Source organism: Crinia signifera, chromosome 1, assembly GCF_055691185.1.
Source record: "Crinia signifera chromosome 1, ASM5569118v1, whole genome shotgun sequence".
NCBI classification, from domain to species: Eukaryota; Metazoa; Chordata; class Amphibia; order Anura; family Myobatrachidae; genus Crinia; species Crinia signifera.
In genome coordinates this window covers 479,202,802-479,225,168 of record NC_139217.1, presented here as the reverse complement: position 1 = coordinate 479,225,168, position 22,367 = coordinate 479,202,802, and the positions used below count along the sequence as shown (strand labels likewise).

The following is a 22,367-nucleotide window of genomic DNA, read 5'->3' as shown; positions in this document are numbered from 1 at the left end:
GGTGGTAGTAGTAGTAGTAGTAGAAGTAGCAGCAGTATTAGGGGTAGTATTAGTGGTGGTGGTGGTAGTAGTAGTAGTAGTAGAAGTATTAGTGGTAGTATTAGTGGTGGTAGTAGTAGTAGAATTAGCAGTATTAGTGGTGGTAGTAGAAGTATTAGTGGTAGTATTAGTGGTGATAGTAGTAGTAGAAGTATTAGTGGTAGTATTAGTGGTGGTAGTAGCAGCAGCAGCAGTATTAGAGGTAGTATTAGTGGTGATAGTAGTAGTAGAAGTATTAGTGGTAGTATTAGTGGTGGTAGTAGTAGTAGTAGTAGTAGGAGTAGCAGTATTAGTGGTAGTGTTGGTTGTTGTGGTAGTAGTAGTAGTAGTAGTAGTAGTAGTAGCAGCAGCAGCAGTATTAGTGGTAGTATTAGTGGTGATAGTAGTAGTAGAAGTATTAGTGGTAGTATTAGTGGTGGTAGTAGTAGTACGTTTATTTATAAGGCGCCGCAAAGTGTCCGCAGCGCCGTACATAGCAAACAAAAAATAAATTACAAGGTAACGTACAGGGTGTGTTGAAAAATACAGTATAAATAGGGGTATAGCTGGTAGAACTAAAATCAGCATCAGTTCAGAGGTAGGTGTGGAAATTGTTGAGGAGACTGAAGATGAAGTAGAGGAAGGGAAGAACAGGGTAGGAGCACAGGTGAGGTAAAGAGGTAGGGTGAGTACGTGAGGAAGGAGGACCCTACTCATAAGAGTTAACATACTAAAAATAGGTGGGTGGACGAACGAAAAACAATAGGATAAGTAGGAACGGAGGGGAACGGAGGCAGGATAGGAGGATCAAAAGAGGTTAGGAGGAGGGATAGGCTAGTCGAAAAAAGTGGGTTTTGAGGGAGCGCTTGAAGGAGGTAAGGGAGTCAGAAAGCCTGATGGGTGGCGGGAGGTTGTTCCAGTGCAGGGGGGCAGTGCGAGAGAAGTCTTAGTAGTAGTAGTAGTAGTAGTAGTAGTAGTAGTAGCAGCAGTATTAGTGGTAGTATTAGTGGTGACAGTAGGAGTAGAAGTATTAGTGATAGTATTAGTGGTGGTAGTAGTAGTAGTAGTATATAGTAGCATTTGTAGTAGTATTATAGAACAATGTCCGCATAGGCTCGAGTGTGTTTAAGAGTGTGTGAATTTGTGATTGTAAAATAAAGCTATTGAAAAGATAGGATAAGGCCAAATGAAATCTCAGGTGAGTGGCAGTTAGATATGCCAATCAGGTAGCATAGGCGCGGCAGCTTAGAGAGGGGTAGATATAGGCAAGTGGATAGGAAGGACTTCCTCTTTGAGTCTGGATTCCCACCCTCCCTTCCCTTTCTCTGTGCTACCTGGCTTACGGGCCTCTCACCAAATTTGATTTGATAGCTTTAATTATAAATCGGTGAGAAGGCGCTCTCGACCAGCACTCAGGTGGGGTGTCAGGTGGTCCCTGTGCGGTATGGCCCCCCTCTGCCAGGATGGTGGGCGAGTCCCGACTCAACGCGGTGGGGCGGTGGGCAATTCCTGGAGGTGTCCTCGTCAGGCCATAGGAGGGGTGTGGCATGTCCGTCACAGCGCAGAGATGTTAGTGGTTTGGGGCGCCTTGGGCGCTGCCATGAGGAACATCCACGGGGGTGCTGGTCTCAAGTGCTTTTCTTTGCCATCCCTTAACAAATAGGGTCATACTAGTTACAATAAATAGTACATGACCTTTAAACTTACGCAGTTGGTGTCCGTGTCTTATTTTTAGTATAAGGTGTTTCAGTGTGAGTTATTTCTAGGCTTAAGAGTTAAGTAAAGGTATAGGCCAAGCAGCATAATTCACTAGGCGCCTTAATAATAGTAGTAATAGCAGAAGCAGTAGTAGTAGCAGCAGCAGCAGAATTATTAGAAGTAGTAGTATTAGTTGTGGTAGTGGTAGTAGTAGTAGTAGTAGTAGTAGTAGTAGTAGTAGTCGCAGCATCAGCAGCAGCAGATATAGTAGAATTAGTAGTAGTAGTAGTAGTACTAGCATCAGCATAATTAGTAGTTAAATAAGTAGTATTAGTGGTGGTAGTAGTAGAAGTAGCAGCAGTATTAGTGGTAGTATTAGTGGTGGTGGTGGTAGTAGAAGTATTAGTGGTAGTATTAGTGGTAATAGTAGTAGTAGAAGTATTAGTGGTAGTATTAGTAGTAGTAGTAGTAGTAGTAGTAGTAGGAGTAGCAGTATTAGTGGTAGTATTAGTTGTGGCAGTGGTAGTAGTAGTAGTAGTAGTAGTAGTAGTAGTAGTAGTAGTAGTAGTAGCAGCAGCAGATATACTAGAATTAGTAGTTGTAGAAGTAGTACTAGCATCAGCATAATTAGTAGTTAAAGAAGTAGTATTAGTGGTGGTAGTAGTAGTAGTAGTAGTAGTAGTAGAATTAGCAGTATTAGTGGTTGTATTAGTGGTGGTGGTAGTAGTAGAACTATTAGTGGTAGTATTAGTGGTGATAGTAGTAGTAGAACTATTAGTGGTAGTATTAGTGGTGGTAGTAGTAGTAGAAGTAGCAGCAGTATTAGGGGTAGTATTAGTGGTGGTGGTAGTAGTAGTAGAAGTATTAGTGGTAGTATTAGTGGAGGTAGTAGTAGTAGTAGAATTAGCAGTATTAGTGGTGGTAGTAGTAGTAGAAGTATTAGTGGTAGTATTAGTGGTGATAGTAGTAGTAGTAGTAGTAGAAGTAGAAGTATTAGTGGTGGTAGTAGTAGTAGTAGTAGTAGTAGTAGTAGTAGTAGTAGTAGTAGTAGTAGAATTAGCAGTATTAGTGGTGGTAGTAGTAGTATAAGGATTAGTGGTAGTATTAGTGGTGATAGTAGTAGTAGTAGTAGTAGTAGTAGTAGTAGTAGTAGTAGGAGTATTAGTAGTAGTATTAGTTGTGGTAATGGTAGTAGTAGTAGTAGCAGCAGCAGCAGCAGATATACTAGAATTAGTAGTTGTAGAAGTAGTACTAGCATCAGCATAATTAGTAGTTAAAGAAGTAGTATTATTGGTGGTAGTAGTATTAGTAGAAGTATTAGTGGTAGTATTAGTGGTGGTGGTAGTAGTAGTAGAAGTAGCAGAAGAAGTATTAGTGGTAGTAGTAGAAGTAGAAGTATTAGTGGTAGTATTAGTGGTGATAGTAGTAGTAGAAGAAGTATTAGTGGTGGTAGTAGTAGTAGTTTTAGTAGTAGCAGTATTAGTGGTAGTATTAGTGGTGATAGTAGGAGTAGAAGTATTAGTGGTAGAATTAGTGGTGGTAGTAGTAGTAGTAGTAGTAGTAGTAGTAGTAGTAGTAGTAGTATTAGTGGTAATTTTCGTGGTGATAGTAGTACAAGTAGCAGTATTAGTGGTAGTATTAGTAGTGGTGGTGGTGGTAGTAGTAGAAGTAGTAGTAGTACTGGTAGTATTAGTGGTAGTAGTAAAATAATTAGTAGTAACAGTGGCAGTATTAGTGCTAGTATTAGCAGTAGTAATATACAGTAGAAGAAGTTGTAGTTGTAGAAGTAGTACTAGCAGCAGCATAATTAGTAGTTAAAGAAGTAGTATTAGTGGTGGTAGTAGTAGTAGTAGTAGTAGTATAAGTAGCAGTATTAGTGGTAGTATTAGTGGTGGTGGTAGTAGTAGAAGTATTAATGGTAGTATTAGTGGTGGTGGTAGTAGTAGTAGTAGTAATACTGGTAGTATTAATGTTAGTAATAGAAGAATTAGTAGTAATATTGACAGTATTAGTGTTAGTAGTAGTATTAGTGGTAGTAGTAGCAGCAGCAGCATCATAATTAGTGGTGGTAGTACAAGATTTAGGAGTAATAGTAGTAGAAGTAGTAGTTTTAGTGGTGTAGTAGTAGTCGTAGTCGTAGTAGTAGTAGTAGTACTGGTAGTATTAATGTTAGTAATAGAATAATTAGTAGTAATAGTGGCAGTAGTAGTATTAGTGGTAGTAGTAGCAGCAGCATAATTAGTGGTGGTAGTCCAAGATTTAGGAGTGATAGTAGTAGAAGTAGTAGTTTTAGTGGTTTAGTAGTAGTAGTAGTAACAGCAGCAGAATTAGCAGTAGTATTAGTAGAGTTAATAAAAGTAGTTGTAGTATTAGCAATAATAGTATTAGTAGAGGTAGTGGTATTAGTAGTATCAGTAATAGTGGTAGGATTAGGGTTAATTGTGTTAGAAATAGTATTAGTTGTAATTGTAGTAGCAGAATAATTTGTGGTAGTGAAACTCACGTGAAAGGCAAAGGAGAGGAGAGCAGAGGAGCTCACAGCAGAATAGGAGGAGAGGAGTGAAGAGGAGCTCACAGCATAAATAGAAAAGAGGAGGGATGAGGAAAGGAGCTCACATCAGAATAGGAGGAGAGGAGCTCATTGCAAAAGCAGAAGAAGAGGAGAGAAGGGGAGGTCACAGAGGAAGCAGATGAGTGGAGCTCACAGAAGAAGCAGATGAGTGGAGCTCACAGAAGAAGCAGATGAGTGGAGCTCACAGAGGAAGCCGATGAGTGGAGCTCACAGAGGAAGCCGATGAGTGGAGCTCACAGAGGAAGCCGATGTGTGGAGCTCACAGAGGAAGCAGATAAGTGGAGCTCACAGAGGAAGCCGATGAGTGGAGCTCACAGAGGAAGCAGATGAGTGGAGCTCACAGAGGAAGCAGATGAGTGGAGCTCACCGAGGAAGCAGATGAGTGGAGCTCACAGAAGAAGCAGATGAGTGGAGGTCACAGAGGAGGCCGATGACTGGAGCTCACAGAGGAAGCAGATGAGTGGAGCTCACAGAGGAAGCACATGAGTGGAGCTCACAGAAGAAGAAGGTGAGTGGAGCTCACAGAAGAAGCAGATGAGTGGAGCTCACAGAAGAAGCAGATGAGTGGAGCTCACAGAGGAAGCCGATGAGTGGAGCTCACAGAGGAAGCCGATGAGTGGAGCTCACAGAGGAAGCAGATGAGTGGAGCTCACAGAGGAAACAGATGAGTGGAGCTCACAGAGGAAGCAGATGAGTGGAGCTCACAGAGGAAGCAGATGAGTGGAGCTCACAGAGGAAGCAGATGAGTGGAGGTCACAGAGGAGGCCGATGAGTGGAGCTCACAGAGGAAGCAGATGAGTGGAGCTCACAGAGGAAGCCGATGAGTGTAGCTCACAGAAGAAACAGATGAGTGGAGCTCACAGTGGAAGCAGATGAGTGGAGCTCACAGAGGAAGCAGATGAGTGGAGCTCACAGAGGAAGCAGATGAGTGGAGCTCACAGAGGAAGCAGATGAGTGGAGCTCACAGAGGAAGCAGATGAGTGGAGCTCACAGAGGAGGCCGATGAGTGGAGCTCACAGAGGAAGCAGATGAGTGGAGCTCACAGAGGAAGCAGATGAGTGGAGCTCACAGAGGAAGCAGATGAGTGGAGCTCACAGAGGAAGAAGATGAGTGGAGCTCACAGAAGAAACAGATGAGTGGAACTCACAGAAGAAGCAGACGAGTGGAGCTAACAGAGGAGGCAGATGAGTGGAGGTCACAGAGGAAGCAGATGAGTGGAGCTCACAGAAGAAGCAGATGAGTGGAGCTCACAGAGGAAGCAGATGAGTGGAGGTCACAGAGTAGGCCGATGTGTGGAGGTCACAGAGGAGGCCGATGAGTGGAGCTCACAGAGGAGGCCGATGAGTGGAGCTCACAGAGGAGGCAGATGAGTGGAGCTCACAAAAGAAGCAGATGAGTGGATCTCACAGAGGAAGCAGATGAGTGGAGCTCACAGAAGAAGCAGATGAGTGCAAAGGTGAGGAGTGAAGCCTGCAGCACATGCAGAAGTGGAGAGATTGAGAATACAAGCTGGAAGCGGAAGTAGAGGATAGATGAAAAGAGCTCAGAGCAAAAGAGTGGACAGAGGAAGAGAGGATCAGCAGTAGCAAAGAACAGGAGAGAAGAGGATCTCACATCAGATGTAGACAGAGGAGGCTCCTGCTATAGGGCTGCAGGGCTGCAGCCCCTCCAGTCAAAATCCCAAAACCAGAGACACAGACAGACAGCACCAAAGCTCCGGTGCTTCGCCCTGTGGGCACCCCCCACACCAGCACCACCACCACACACACACACACACACACACACACACACACACACACACCTCCGGAGCTCTGGTGCGTGCTGGCTGTGTCTCTCTGGTAACCTCCTCCCACCAGGCTCCATGAAGCAGCAGGACAGACACAACAACAGCCCAACCCTGTGGGGAGGAGTTCAGTATGTAGTAGATTCCTACTATTGGAAGCTGCTACTGCTCATCATACACAGAGCCACAGAGCTGGATACTCCTCCCCCTCTTGGGCTGCCAGTACATGGAGCGATGCCAGAAGCAAATCCTCTGCAGTGAGCATGCCCAGACTTCAGTGAGTCAGTGTGATGCAGATGAAGGAAGGTGTGCATTGCACCAGAGAAGTGCATGGAAGTTTATTTTATTTTAATAATATTTGTGTGTAGATCTTTATTAAGAGTATCATTGTGTGTACTTTAATTAATATTAAAGTTATTAAAAGTGTGTATTTTGCTCTGTACCTGTGTTTGTGTGCATATGAGTACATCATTTATTTACCATAAATGCCTACAAACACTTGTACAGCGCAAATCAATCTAATAACCTGCAAATAATTAATGACTGTTTGCAATGAGCAGTACCCAGGAAATTGCAGCCCCCCCTTAAGTCTAAAGGCCGGAGCCGTCACTGGATGTAGAGGAGAGAAGAGACAGGATCTCACAGCACAAGCAGTTGGGTAGAGATGAGGAGAGGATCTCACAGCACAAGCAGTTGGGTAGAGATGACGAGAGGATCTCACAGCACAAGCAGTTGGGTAGAGATGAGGAGAGGATCTCACAGCACAAGCAGTTGGGTAGAGATGAGGAGAGGAGCTCACAGCACAAGCAGTTGGGTAGAGATGAGGAGAGGATCTCACAGCACAAGCAGTTGGGTAGAGATGAGGAGAGGAGCTCACAGCACAAGCAGTTGGGTAGAGATGAGGAGAGGAGCTCACAGCACAAGCAGTTGGGTAGAGATGAGGAGAGGATCTCACAGCACAAGCAGTTGGGTAGAGATGAGGAGAGGAGCTCACAGCACAAGCAGTTGGGTAGAGATGAGGAGAGGATCTCACAGCACAAGCAATTGGGTAGAGATGAGGAGAGGAGCTCACAGCACAAGCAGTTGGGTAGAGATGAGGAGAGGAGCTCACAGCACAAGCAGTTGAGTAGAGATGAGGAGAGGAGCTCACAGCACAAGCAGTTGGGTAGAGATGAGGAGAGGAGCTCACAGCACAAGCAGAAGAAGAGGAGAGAAGAGGAGCAGATGAATGCAGAGGTGATGATAGGAGCTCACAGCAGAGGAGATATCATATGTATATATATATATATATATATTACCTGTGCCGAGTGCTGCATCATCAGCTCCTTGTGCACCTGGGAAAGAAACAGATATTATGGTTGATATTCTATACAAGAGAGATGGAGGAGAATAGAATTAATGAGAGCCTTAGTACATATGTGTTTATGGATGCACAGGGCCTGGTTCAGGTTTGTTTGCTGGGCCTGGCAATTCGCAACCAGGGCAATAATCGGAGGACCGTGCATGGGCAAGCCACTTGCTTTTTGATAGACAGCAGGCGGGCGGTTGGGGGCGTGCTGCTGGCGTTTCCTGGGAGGGAGTGGCCTCCTTATTCCCACAGCGCTGAGTGAGTCCTGGCTTACTCAGTGCCATGCAGGGGCGAGGGGAGCGTGAGGGCGTCCATTCAGTGGGGTGGCAGCTACCTGCTTTCTGGACTCCAAACACACGCAGCCCAGCGAGCAGGTGTGAATTAGGGAACAGTGACCACCAGAGCAGCAAATAGCCCTCACTTCCCTATGTGTGCCAAGTGTGGGCAAGCCTGATAAGGGGGCATAGGGTCATGGAAAGGGGCAGTCATGTCATGAAAGTCCCCTGGTGAAATCACTCTGTGCTTGTATCCAGCATCCCCAAAGACTCGTCTGTCTGGACTGCCAGCTTTACGGTGACCGGAGGCGAGTGTGGCAGGTTCATATCACAGTTACTGCCGAGTCCCATCAGTGACACAACTATGGTCCCACCAACCTCTCGGCAGCTTGGGGGAGTTAGTGGAGTCTGCAGGGGCGGGTGGAAGACACTGTGCAGCAGCGGGAGCATAAGGCACTGAGCTGCACTGACTCCCTGCTCCCTGTGCAGCACCTCCTCCCTTCTCATAGGGATTCCCTGTGTCCTGGGTATATACTTGGCCTCCCGTGCTGAGCTCCACCGACTCCCTGCTCCCTGTGCGGCGCCTCCTCCCTTCTCATAGGGATTCCCTGTGTCCTGGATATATACTTGGCCTCCCGTGCTGAGCTGCACCGACTCCCTGCTCCCTGTGCGGCGCCTCCTCCCTTCTCATAGTGATTCCCTGTCTCCTGGGTATATACTCGGCCTCCCGTGCTGAGCTGCACCGACTTCCTGCTCCCTGTGCAGCGCCTCCTCTCTTCTCCTAGTGATTCCCTGTGTCTTGGGTATATACTCGGCCTCCCGTGCTGAGCTGCACCGACTCCCTGCTCCCTGTGCAGCGCTTCCTCCCTTCTCATAGCGATTCCCTGTGTCCTGGGTATATACTCGGCCTCCCGTGCTGAGCTGCACCGAGTCCCTGCTCCCTGTGCAGCACCTCCTCCCTTCTCATAGCGATTCCCTGTGTCCTGGGTATAAACTCGGTATCCCGTGCTGAGCTGCACCGACTCCCTGCTCCCTGTGCGGCGCCTCCTCCCTTCTCATAGGGATTCCATGTGTCCTGGGTATATACTTGGCCTCCCGTGCTGAGCTGCACCAACTCCCTGCTCCCTGTGCAGCGCCTCCTCTCTTCTCATAGCGATTCCCTGTGTCCTGGGTATATACTCGGCCTCGGGTGCTGAGCTGCACCGACTCCCTGCTCCCTGTGCAGCGCCTACTCCCTTCTCATAGCGATTCCCTGTGTCTTGGGTATATACTCGGCCTCCCGTGCTGAGCTGCACCGACTCCCTGCTCCCTGTGCGGCGCCTCCTCCCTTCTCATAGTGATTCCCTGTGTCCTGGGTATATACTTGGCCTCCCGTGCTGAGCTGCACCGACTCCCTGCTCCCTGTGCAGCGCTTCCTCCATTCTCATAGCGATTCCCTGTGTCCTGGGTATATACTCGGCCTCCCGGGCTGAGCTGCACCGACTCCCTGCTCCCTGTGCGGCACCTCCTCCCTTCTCATAGCGATTCCCTGTGTCCTGGGTATAAACTCGGTATCCCGTGCTGAGCTGCACCGACTCCCTGCTCCCTGTGCGGCGCCTCCTCCCTTCTCATAGGGATTCCCTGTGTCCTGGGTATAAACTCGGTATCCCGTGCTGAGCTGCACCGACTCCCTGCTCCCTGTGCGGCGCCTCCTCCCTTCTCATAGCGATTCCCTGTGTCCTGGGTATATACTCGGCCTCCCGTGCTGAGCTGCACCGACTCCCTGCTCCCTGTGCGGCGCCTCCTCCCTTCTCATAGCGATTCCCTGTGTCCTGGGTATACACTCGGCCTCCCGTGCTGAGCTGCACCGACTCCCTGCTCCCTGTGCGGCGCCTACTCCTTCTCATAGCGATTCCCTGTGTCCTGGGTATAAACTCGGTATCCCGTGCTGAGCTGCACCGACTCCCTGCTCCCTGTGCGGCGCCTCCTCCCTTCTCATAGGGATTCCCTGTGTCCTGGGTATAAACTCGGTATCCCGTGCTGAGCTGCACCGACTCCCTGCTCCCTGTGCAGCGCCTCCTCCCTTCTCATAGCGATTCCCTGTGTCCTGGGTATATACTCGGCCTCCCGTGCTGAGCTGCACAGACTTCCTGCTCCCTGTGCAGCGCCTCCTCCCTTCTCATAGCGATTCCCTGTGTCCTGGGTATACACTCGGCCTCCCGTGCTGAGCTGCACCGACTCCCTGCTCCCTGTGCAGCGCCTCCTCCTTCTCATAGCGATTCCCTGTGTCCTGGGTATATACTCGGCCTCCCGTGCTTAGCTGCACTGACTCCCTGCTCCCTGTGCAGCACCTCCTCCCTTCTGATGCAGGGTGAACGGGCTCTGTGGCCCCTCTCATGGCTGTAAGCAGAGAGATGGGGGTTGCTGTTGTATAATGGGTACACACAGTGAGATATCCACTATATTTTTATTCGATATTGCTTATACAAATATAATCGGATAGAAATCGAATGCTTTTATTAGCCTTTGATGTAGATTTGATCCCAATGCACATTCCCGTGTAGTTGAAATCGATACTATATAGTGCAAATCTAATTCACTGCTGCATTCGATTCATATTCAGTTTTATTCTCTTGCCTGAAGGATCAGGAACACCGAAATCAAATGGAAAATAGTGAAAATCAGAACTGAATCAAACCGTGTGTGCCCACTATTTCTTCAACCAGCTGCTGGTATTTGATAGAAGCCGACTTGACGTATGTGATGACCTATGTGAAAAGCCGGGGTCCTCTGTCTCTGCAGTCCGCAGCAACCTATCATGTGCCTGACAGGAACCAGCTCTGCCTCCTGCCCTGGGCCCAGCAGGAAAAGAGCTCAGACTGCTCTCTGCTAAAACCCCAGGGTCACCAGCCACACCAACATGCATGGCCTCATGATCCCCAAATACATGTATATGAGTGCTGATCGGGATATAATATATGGGGCTAAGCATCTAGGTATACAAGAGATGATTGGTATATATTATATATACCCTGCTACAGCTTAATGAATGGACCAAATGGATGGCGCTTCTAATTCCACCAAATCATTTGTTTCACCCAGTGGCGTAACTATTAAATTTGCTCCCCCTCTGCCAAAATGCCAAAAATGTTGGCAGCACACCCCCCCCCCCACCCCCCAAAAAAATCACCCTCACCCCATGCACAGTTAACCTCCTCCTTGCGCCTTACCCCTCCCGCATCCGCCGCCGGTCTTGTCTGCGGCCCCGTCCCGGGTCTCCTGGCTCCTGCTGCAAATGAAAAGTGACACGCACAAAATGGCTGCCCCCAGACCGTTTTTAAGGATGCTAGAGGAGGCCGCTGCTGCCTCTAGCATCCTCTAAATTTGTCTGCTGTATGGGGGCAGCCATTTTGTGTGTGTCACTTTTCAGTAGCAGAGGACTCAAAGCCAAGAGAGCCGGGACGGGACCGCAGGCAGCGGCAGTTCCCGGCAGTGGCAGGTCCAGGCAGTGGCAGGTGGCAGCGGGTAACAATAGCCCCGCGGACCCCACACTTTCTTAGAGCCTCCCCACCACCACGGGGTCTGCGGGGCTATTGTTACGCCACTGGTTTCACGGCATCACAGTAATCTTCATGTAAATCCTTAGAAATCTTGCACTTGCCCCTGTGGTGTGTGCCATCATGTGTAATTGGCATTATAGTGCGTGGCATATGGGTAATGGGCATTACAGTGCATGGCATATGGGAAATGGACATAGAGAGGGAAATTTACTAAGAATACGAATATGATATATCGTATTTGTATTCTTAATACGACTGAATACGAATACGAATACTGTTTCAGCCATATGCAAATTCGTGTTCCGGAGGGGAATTTACAAAGCAGTCATATATGACTTCTTAGTAACCCTCCGATGGTGTAATGATTCGTATTAGCGGCCATATATACGGCCGTTTAAACAAATTCGTACAGGCAGTCTGCACGGATCAGTCAGATCCATCATATCAGTCAGATCCATCATATCAGTCAGATCCATCATATCAGTCAGATCCGTTCAGGCTGCAATGTGTAAAAAAAATAGAAAAATTAAATAAAAGTGTGTTTATTTAACTATTTCTATTACTGTGGAACTACAAGTGCCAGCGGGCCCTTTAATGCCCCGCATGCTGGGACTTGTGGTTCTCCAAGTACCCGCATGCGGGGGAGGCTTGCTGGGACTCATAGTTCCACAGCTTTAGACAATAGTTTATTCTATCTTTTTACACTTAATCAGCCCGGTGACCACAGCCCAGGGTCACCGGGGACAGCACCAGGCTTCAGCCTGGTCAGGTAAGTCCTGGAGGGGGGGGGGGGGAGGGCTTTATTGGGACCCCTGGCCAGGTTGACCGGTCATGTGATTAATGTTTTGGCCACGGCACCTTATATAATAAGTGTCCCCCGGCAGTGACATTACCCTGCTGGCTGGTTGGGCCTGGGGCTGGTTCTTAAAATACGGGGGACCCTAGTCATTTTGTCCCCCATATTTTGGGAACCAGCCCCGGCCCTGGAGCCTGGGGTTGGTTTAAAAAAAAATCGGGGAACCCCTATTTGCCGTGTTTCCTGATTTTTTATTACCAGCCCCGGCTCTTTCAGCCTGGTGCTGGTTACGGCTGTGGGGGGGACCCCACGCCATTTTTTATTTATTTATTGTTCTATTTTTTTTACACTGAAGCCTGCGCGGAACTGACTGATCCGTGCAGGCTTCTGTCAAATACGACAGGAAAATAAAGTGTATTTTCCTGTCGTATTTGCCCAGCCATTATCGGCCGTTTTTACGCCAAATAGCGGCCGTATTTTTAATACGGCCTCTTAGTAAATCAGGAATCACCATTCTTTTGAATGGTGTTTCCTGTCGTATTCTATCGATGGTGTATTCATTCCTATTTGTAAATACAAATACGAATGTCCCATAAATACGAAAAATCATATTTTTGGCATAGTAAATGCCAAAAATACGAATACGCAAATTTTTTCCGTATTTTCCTATGAAAATACAATTTTTTTTTACGAATTCATCTTAGTAAATTTCCCCCATAGTGTGTGGCATATGTGTAACTAGAAGGAGCAAAAATGACAAAACTGTCCATGAACCAGGCACTTATTTTTCCTGCGGTGGCCAATGTCTGGGCATGCAAGGCCACACACCATTTTTAGGATTTGCACACGATAGGTGCATGAAAACTATTTAAAAAGTTCTATGAGGAATTTTCTTCAGCATGGAGGAGCAAAATATATAGTTACGCCACGGAGATACATGTAGGTGGCACCCCCCTTGTGTGGCTGTGCAGATGCATTGTGTCATTACCATCACAGTCACCATAATATGTGTAACGCAACTTCCTTTTTCGTCCACTAAGGGGAACAGAACAGTACTATTTTTACAGTGCATATAGGCTTGGCTGGCAGGCACCAAAAGACTTATAATAAATCAAAACTCCCATAGTGCCTGGCCTCCCCGTCCCCTGTGCCCCATAGAATGTAACAGCAGATAAGAACCACTCGGCCCATCTAGTCTGCCCCTTTTTTAAACATGTTACCCAGTGGCGGTTTTCACCTATTGGCTGCAGGACTGCAGCCCCCCAGGTAAAATCTGCCAGTGTTCTCTAAGTGAAGCCAAATGCAGTCTGTGAGACCGCACTGGCTTCACTGTGACTGGCACTGACTTCCTATTGGAAGTCCAAGCTGCCAGTCACCCATGGCACTCCCTCCAGGACGCCTCTATATGGGCTGCTGAGTGGCAGTACGAGGACAATACTGCACATGCGCTGGGCCTCAGACCCTGAATATGCCTCTGGGGGCTACTGCAAAATCAGCCCATAGAGGCAGGGGGCCAGCGCATGAGCTACTGCACATTCGCCAGCCTTGCGATGGGGACCGGTGGCCAGGGCTAAGGATAAGCGGTGGCAGCTGGAGGGGACCACGAGTGTGGTGGTAACGGAGGGGGGGGGGGGGGGCTTGCATTGCGGCAGCCCCCCTCCTCTGCAGAGGTAAGAGCCGCCACTGATGTTACCTCAATCCACATTTGATCCTTATTTATTTGTAAGGATATCAATATGCCTATCCCAAGCATGTTTACATTGTACTACTGTATTTGCCTCTACCACCTCTGATGGGAGGCTATTCCACTTATCTACTACTCTTTCTGTGAGGTAATTCTTCCTCACATTTCCCCTGAATCTTCCTCCCTCTAGTGTCAGTGCATGTCCTCGTGTTCTGCTGCTTCTCTTCCTGTGACTAATGTCTCCCACCTGTACCTTCCTCCCTCTAGTGTCAGTGCATGTCCTCATGTTCTGCTGCTCCTCTTCCTGTGACTAATGTCTCCCACCTGTACGTTCCTCCCCCTGGTGTCAGTGCATGTCCCCGTGTTCTGCTGCTCCTCTTCCTGTGACTAATGTCTCCCACCTGTACCTTCCTCCCCCTGGTGTCAGTGCATGTCCTCGTGTTCTGCTGCTCCTCTTCCTGTGAAGAATGTCTCCCACCTGTACCTTCCTCCCCCTAGTGTCAGTGCATGTCCTCGTGTTCTGCTGCACCTCTTCCTGTAAAGAATGTCTCCCACCTGTACCTTCCTCTTGCTAGTGTCAGTGCATGTCCTCGTGTTCTGCTGCTCCTCTTCCTGTGAAGAATGTCTCCCACCTGTAACTTCCTCCCCCTAGTGTCAGTGCATGTCCTCGTGTTCTGCTGCTCCTCTTCCTGTGAAGAATGTCTCCCACCTGTACCTTCCTCCCTCTAGTGTCAGTGCATGTCCTCGTGTTCTGCTGCTCCTCTTCCTGTGAAGAATGTCTCCCACCTGTACCTTCCTCCCTCTAGTGTCAGTGCATGTCCTCGTGTTCTGCTGCTCCTCTTCCTGTGACTAATGTCTCCCACCTGTACCTTCCTCCCTCTAGTGTCAGTGCATGTCCTCGTGTTCTGCTGCTCCTCTTCCTGTGATTAATGTCTCCCACCTGTACTTTCCTCCCTCTAGTGTCAGTGCATGTCCTCGTGTTCTGCTGCTCCTCTTCCTGTGAGGAATGTCTCCCACCTGTACCTTCCTCCCTCTAGTGTCAGTGCATGTCCTCGTGTTCTGCTGCTCCTCTTCCTGTGAAGAATGTCTCCCACCTGTACCTTCCTCCCTCTAGTGTCAGTGCATGTCCTCATATTCTGTTGCTCCTCTTCCTGTGACTAATGTCTCCCACCTGTACCTTCCTCCCCCCAGTGTCAGTACATGTCCTCATGCTCTGCTGCTCCTCTTCCTGTGAAGAATGTCTCCCACCTGTACCTTCCTCCCCCTAGTGTCAGTGCATGTCCTCGTGTTCTGCTGCTCCTCTTCCTGTGACTAATGTCTCCCACCTGCACCTTCCTCCCCCTAGTGTCAGTGCGTGTCCTCGTGTTCTGCTGCTCCTCTTCCTGTGACTAAAGTCTCCCACCTGCACCTTCCTCCCTCTAGTGTCAGTGCGTGTCCTCGTGTTCTGCTGCTTCTCTTCCTGTGACTAATGTCTCCCACCTGTACCTTCCTCCACCTAGTGTCAGTGCATGTCCTCGTGTTCTGCTGCTCCTCTTCCTGTGAAGAATGTCTCCCACCTGTACCTTGTTATAACCCTGATATATGCAAAAGTTTCTATCATGTCCCCCCTTTCCCTTCTCTGCTTTCAAGTCTATTTAAGTCTGTGATGTGGGACAGTGTCAAAAGCCTTACTAAAGTCTAGATAAGCTACATCTACAGCCCCACCTTGATCTATTACTTTAGTCACCCAGTCAATAAAAGTCAATAAGATTTGTTGACATGGTCTTCTCCCAGTAAACCCATGCTCTTTAGGATCCTGTAAGTTGCTGGTTTTGAGATAATCTACAAGTCTTTGTTTTAAGAGTGTTTCCATCAATTTCCTTACTACTAATGTAAGGCGCATTGGTCGATAGTTGCTTGCCGCTTTCTTGCTTCCACTTTTGTGCAGTGGGACTACATTTGCTGTTTTCCAGTCCTCTGGGATTACTCCAGTAGCTAGTGACTGGTTGAATAATTTTGTTAATGGTTTTACCAGCTCACCTTTCAGCTCTTTTAGTATCCTTGGATGTATTCCATCTGGCCCCATTGATTTATCCACTTTCAGTTTTGAGAGTTCTGTTAGGACTTTCTCCTCTGTAAATGTACTTGTTTCCCCCTCATGTTTCTGAATATACTTGCAACTTAACTGTGGCCCCTTCCCCTCTCTTTCAGCAGTGAATACTGAGCAGAAATAATTATTAATATGATCTGCTATTACATTGTCTCTGTCAAGAAGACTTCCGTTTTTTCTCCTTTCACTTATATACTTAAAAAAAGTTTTCCCCCCTTTACAAACTAACTGTGCCATTCTTTCCTCAGCCTTTGCTTTTGCACATATGATTACCCTTTTTAGCCTCCTTCTGTCTAATAAGAACTTTAACACCGTTTTGTCCTCATTATTCTGTGTCTGCTTATACTTCTTAAAGGCCAACTTTTTTGCTTTCACAATACTTGCTACTTCTTTTGCAAACCACACTGGCTTCCTTTTCCTTGTGTTTTTCCTAACTTTATTGCCCTGTCCGGCAGTTTTTCTTTTGGTGCCAAGGCAGAGCACGTGCCATTCCACAGGGCTCAGCCTGGTTTTTATTTTTTGATTATTTACTATTGGATTGATTTGGCGGCATGACTGGGGACAGGTTACCTGGCATGGCTGCTCCAGTACCTCTTGCTGGGAAGGCAGTACTAGCTTCTACCTAGTAACTTCCATCACTGCCCTCTGATTGAATGTCTCGGCTACCCAGAGGGTGAGTATGCATGGACTCCCTACAGGGGAGCTCTGGTAAATGGTAATCCCCCTGCTTCTGGGGACAGTGAGGGGGCAGATGCAGTGTTGGTCCAGTCTGCTTCTCCTTCTCACTAGACCATGAGGTCACAGCAGCAGGGCAGGTGTGCAGGATCCCTGGGGTTTTGCATCTGAGGGGGAGGGTGCCCAGCCTGCAGCCCCTCTTCCACCCCTGGGACTTGCTAGCAGAAGTCTCCTGGCCTGTTCCAGGCTAGCTCAGTCACCCCCCCTCTTCTGGCCTATTCTGCTTACTTTACAGCAGCCAGAGGACACTAGAGTTTGTACCTCATGTACCTCGGCCCCTGTACGGAAATCCCAGGCGGCGTCCTCTCCTCCGGAACCTGTATGGGTGTCCACCCTGACTTTGAAAATGGCACAGCTAGTTGATTGCCTTGCTTCTCAGCCTCTGCCTGCCCCTCTGAATATGGGACCTCCGGCTCACCCTGCGGAGGTTGTCAACACAATGTTTGGCACCCTGTCTTCTTAGGTGGAGCCACCATGGGTTCAATCCTCAGCAGTCAGTCCAACAATTTGACAGGCCAATACGGGCAATGCATGAGACACCCACTGTGGTGTTAGAAAGGGAGGATAGTGAATATCTGGGGTCGTAACAGGAAGCTTCCTCTTTTGCAGAATAGGCTTTATCATTTTCAGTGGTAGATGCACTTGTTAGAGAAGTGTGAGCTGTACTCAATATTGCAGAGGAAGTCCAAGGACTGTGCTCTAAGGCGCTGGTTTTTAAAAAGCAGAAAAGGGAATCCACGCAATTTCCTTCATCTGCTCTTTTACAGAACATGGTAGAACAGACGAGGGCTAAACCTGATAAATGGTTTCAACAGTCCAAACGCTTTATTTCTTTCTATTCGCTTCCCCTCAAGGAACGGTCTAAGTGGGAAACTCCTTCACCAGTAGACACACAAATGGCGAGTTTGGCATGTTCTTCGGTGCTGCCTATTCCAGATACATCTTCACTGAAGGACTGCACAAATAAGAAATTGGAAATGTTCTAAAAAAACTGCATATTCAAAATTGCTAGGCCAGCACTTGCTTCAGCATGGGTTAATAAGGCCATGTCTTCCTGGCTTGAGCATGGCCTCTTTTCCTGAATGTCATGGCCGAAACTGAACCGCAAAGACCTCAATGTCTATGTGCTTAATAATTTTTACAGTACATGGCATCTTTGGACATCCAGGATGCTAATCTGCAAGTCTCAATCAGGCCAGATCATCAGATTTGGTTTGCCTTCAGTTCTGTCTGTACTGTCAGTTCTGGGCATTACCATTCGGTCTGGCCACAGCTCTGTGGGTCTTCACCGAGATCATGGCGGTGGGGGTGGCAGATCTTTGGCATAAAGGTGTGAGGATTTTACCATACTTGGTTGAGCTTTCAGTTCACATTCATACCATGGTGTTCAGACCATGGTGCTCAGTCTCCAATTTCATGGTCAGAAAATAAATAAATAAATAATTTATTTAATAAAATAAATAAATCTTCCATTACGCCTTCTCAGGAAATACACCATCTGGGATCTAATCTAAAATCTAGGGGACATGGTCCAAAATCCGACACGTTCTTCAGCAATGCAGGGTGTCCATACACTCTTGCATGAAAGTTTTGGGATCCATGGTAGCAGTATTTAACATGGCCAAATATGCCCAATTTCATTTCAGTTCTCTTCAGGGAGACAGGTCTCCATTCAGTCTCAAGACACCAGAAGTACACCTCTCCTTCACTTGGTGGCTCCCAATGGTCCAATCTGGATCCCAGAGTGGACATTGCTCACCACCAATGCCAGCCTTTTGGGGAGCAGTGGTGGTGGGGGGGGTCACTCCTTCCAGTGATGTTGGTCTCTTCAGGAGGCTATGCTTACAATCAATGTAATGTAGTTGAAGGCCATTTCAAAAGCACTGATCGAAGCTAATCATCTTCTTCAGGGTTGTGTCGTAAAGGTACAATCCGACATCAGTCGCTTATTTCAACTGGCAGGGAGGAACCTGCAGTTACAGGGCAAAGAAGGAGGTCACACAGATCCTCCTCTGCGTGGAAAGACATGTTCTAGCCTTCTCATTGTTTCTATTCCTGGGGTGCTAAATTGGGAAGCCAACTTCCTCAGTTAGCAGAACGTGCATTGCATCAAGTGGGCACTCCACCCAGATGTCTTTCAGATATCATCGTGGGACCTGCCCAACATACTAATATAAACAGCATGCAGAGTGGTATTTAATTCCATCTATTTTATCTTATGTGAAATTTCATGTATCCCCTATCCCCTTTTATACTGTACACTCAGTTTGTTTTAATGTATATTCATTAAATAATTTGTAAGGATCATCAAATCCTTTAAACTTTGTGTTATTACAATCAATCAAGCGCTGCCACGGAACCACGTGACCCCCCCCCCCCCCCTTTTTCCATTATATTCTATATCGGGTTTAACTAGCCCGTTAGTGCAGCTGCTACTACAATAAAACAGCACATATTTTGCGCCCCTTGGAGCAGGGCTGGATTATAATGGAGGCACAAGGGGTCAGTGCCCCTGGGCCCCCCTCTAGCTAGGGGCCCCCTGTGGTTGGCATGTATTTAAATAAAAAAAAATTAGCTAAAGGTTTTGTGCATGGGAGTGGGGTAGTGCTGCAGCTTCACCTATCTGCCAATGTGACAATGATTAATGGTGCTTAGCATCGAGAGCCAAGGCACACTGACTGCACAAGTCTGCTGTGCATTGCTGGGAGTTGACTAAGTCCCATGACACTTTGCACCAGAGGGCAGAGGCTGAGAGGTTTGTGCTGAGCTCTGATTGGTGGAGCTCATTACATGCTTCTCAGGCCCATGGAGATTCTCTGAAAGCTGCAAGGATCTTCCCAATGGTGTGTCTTCCCGCGGTTTTCCATGATAAGTACTTCTAAAGTTCAAGCAAGAAGGGAGTCAGATGACCATTGTTGCTCCAGATTGGCTGCGTCGTCTGTTGTATACTGATCTTTGATCTCTGTCAGTTGATGCTCCATGGCATCTTCCTCTCTATCTTCCCCTTCTGTCCCAAGACCCCTGTTTACATCCAGACCTGAGCCATCGGGGTGGCTCTTGAGTTTTTTTCAGACGAGTGGTCAGCACAATGCTCCGAGCTCAGAAGCCATTTTCAGCCAGAGTCTATCACAGTGTCTGGAACTCCTCCAGGCAATTTAATCCGGATAGGTTTAGTATTTCCGCTTGTTGTCATTTTTGTAGTCGGGCCTAGACTCAGACTTCAAATTGTCAACTCTTAGGGTCCAGGTGTCAGCACTTTCTGTGCTTTTTCAGCACCAGTTAGCATCTCTCCCAGATGTCAAAACGTTTCTACAAGGTTTCTTCCCATTCAACCTCCTTTTATGGTTCCAGTTGCACCATGAGATCTCTCGCTAATCCTCCGAGCCCTATGGTCAGCTCAGTTTGATCCTCCTGTGCCCCTATGGACTCAAAGAAAAGGATATACCCAGGGAAGACCATAAAACCTATTTTTCTATAGACCTTCTCTATATCCATCACTTCAACAGAAGCTCCCCACAAAGTAACAGGTCATGCTGGTGTATTAGGGGCATTGTCTGTGGTGCTGAAACAGTACCTGCCTCACACGTACGGTGACAGTGCCTGCCTCACACGTACGGTGACAGACACTGTCTAACATGTACAGGGACAGTACCGATCTAACACATACGGTGACAGACACAGTCTAACATGTACGGGGACAGTACAGATCTAACACATACGGTCACAGGCACCATCTAACCGATCTAACACATACGGTGACAGGCACCATCTAACATGTACGGGGACAGTACCGATCTAACACGTACGGTGACAGACACTGTCTAACATGTACGGGGACAGTACCGATCTAACACGTACGGTGACAGACACTGTCTAACATGTACGGGGACAGTACCGATCTAACACGTATGGTGACAGACACTGTCTAACATGTACGGGGACAGTACCGATCTAACACGTACGGGGACAGTACCGATCTAACACGTACGGTGACAGACACTGTCTAACATGTACAGGGACAGTACCGATCTAACACGTACGGGGACAGACACTGTCTAACATGTACGGGGAAAGTACCGATCTAACACGTACGGGGACAGTACCGATCTAACACGTACGGTGACAGACACTGTCTAACATGTACAGGGACAGTACCGATCTAACACGTACGGGGACAGACACTGTCTAACATGTACGGGGAAAGTACTGATCTAACACGTACGGTGACAGGCACCATCTAACATGTACGGGGACAGTACCGATCTAACACGTACGGTGACAGGCACCATCTAACATGTACAGGGACAGTACCGATCTAACACGTACGGTGACAGGCACTGTCTAACATGTATGGGGACAGTACAGATCTAACATGTACGGTGACAGACACTGTCTAACATGTACAGGGACAATACCGATGGAACACATACGGGATACAGACATGACTAACATGTACGGGGACAGTACCGATCTACCACATATGGTGACAGGCACCGTCTAACATGTACGGGGACAGTACCGATCTAAAAACGTACGGTGACAGGCACCGTCTAACATGTACAATGACAGTACCGATCTAACACATACGGTGACAGGCACTGTCTAACATGTACAGGGACAGTACCGATCTAACACATACAGTGACAGGCACCGATCTAACACATACGGTGACAGGCACCGATCTAACACATACGGTGACAGGCTCCGATCTAACACATACGGTGACAGGCACTGTCTAACATGTACAGGGACAGTACTGATCAAACACGTATGGTGACAGGCACCGATCTAACACATACGTTGACAGTCACTGATCTAACACATACGGTGACAAGCACTGTCTAACATGTACAGGGACAGTACTGATCAAACACGTATGGTGACAGGCACTGTCTAACATGTACGGGGACAGTACCGATCTAACACATACGGTGGACAGACACCGTCTAACATGTACGGGGACAGTACCGATCTAACACATACGGTGGACAGACACCGTCTAACATGTACGGGGACAGTACCGATCTAACACGTATGGTGACAGACACCGTCTAACATGTACGGTGACAGTACCGATCTAACACATACGGTGACAGGCACTGTCTAACATGTACAAGGACAGTACCGATCTAACACGTACGTTGTCAGGCACTGTCTAACATGTACAGGGACAGTACCGATCTAACACATACGGTGACAGGCACCATCTAACCGATATAACACATACGTGACAGGCACCATCTAACCGATCTAACACATACGGTGACAGGCACCATCTAACATGTACAGGGACAGTACCGATCTAACACATACGGTGACAGGCATCGTCTAACCGAACTAACACATACGGTGACAGGCACCGTCTAACATGTACAGGGACAGTACCGATCTAACACATACGGTGACAGGCACCGTCTAACATGTACAGGGACAGTACCGCTCTAACACATACGGTGACAGGCATCGTCTAACCGAACTAACACATACGGTGACAGGCACCGTCTAACATGTACAGGGACAGTACCGATCTAACACATACGGTGACAGGCATTATCTAACCGAACTAACACATACGGTGACAGGCACCGTCTAACATGTACAGGGACAGTACCGATCTAACACGTACGGTGACAGACACTGTCTAACATGTACGGGGACAGTACCGATCTAACACGTACGGTGACAGACACTGTCTAACATGTACGGGGACAGTACCGATCTAACACGTATGGTGACAGACACTGTCTAACATGTACGGGGACAGTACCGATCTAACACGTACGGGGACAGTACCGATCTAACACGTACGGTGACAGACACTGTCTAACAT

The 22,367-nt window shown here is 47.8% G+C and overlaps 1 protein-coding gene across 1 annotated transcript in view; it reads right to left on the bottom strand.

Moving 5' to 3' along the window:
* The window catches only part of CA9 (carbonic anhydrase 9), a 376,314-nt gene that overhangs the window by 11,736 nt on the left and 342,211 nt on the right, over positions 1-22,367 (bottom strand). Inside the window, exon 10 of the mRNA XM_083155472.1 lies at positions 7,370-7,405. Within this exon, the coding sequence (XP_083011598.1) occupies positions 7,370-7,405 (36 nt within the window). The remainder of the gene's footprint in view (positions 1-7,369; positions 7,406-22,367) is intronic.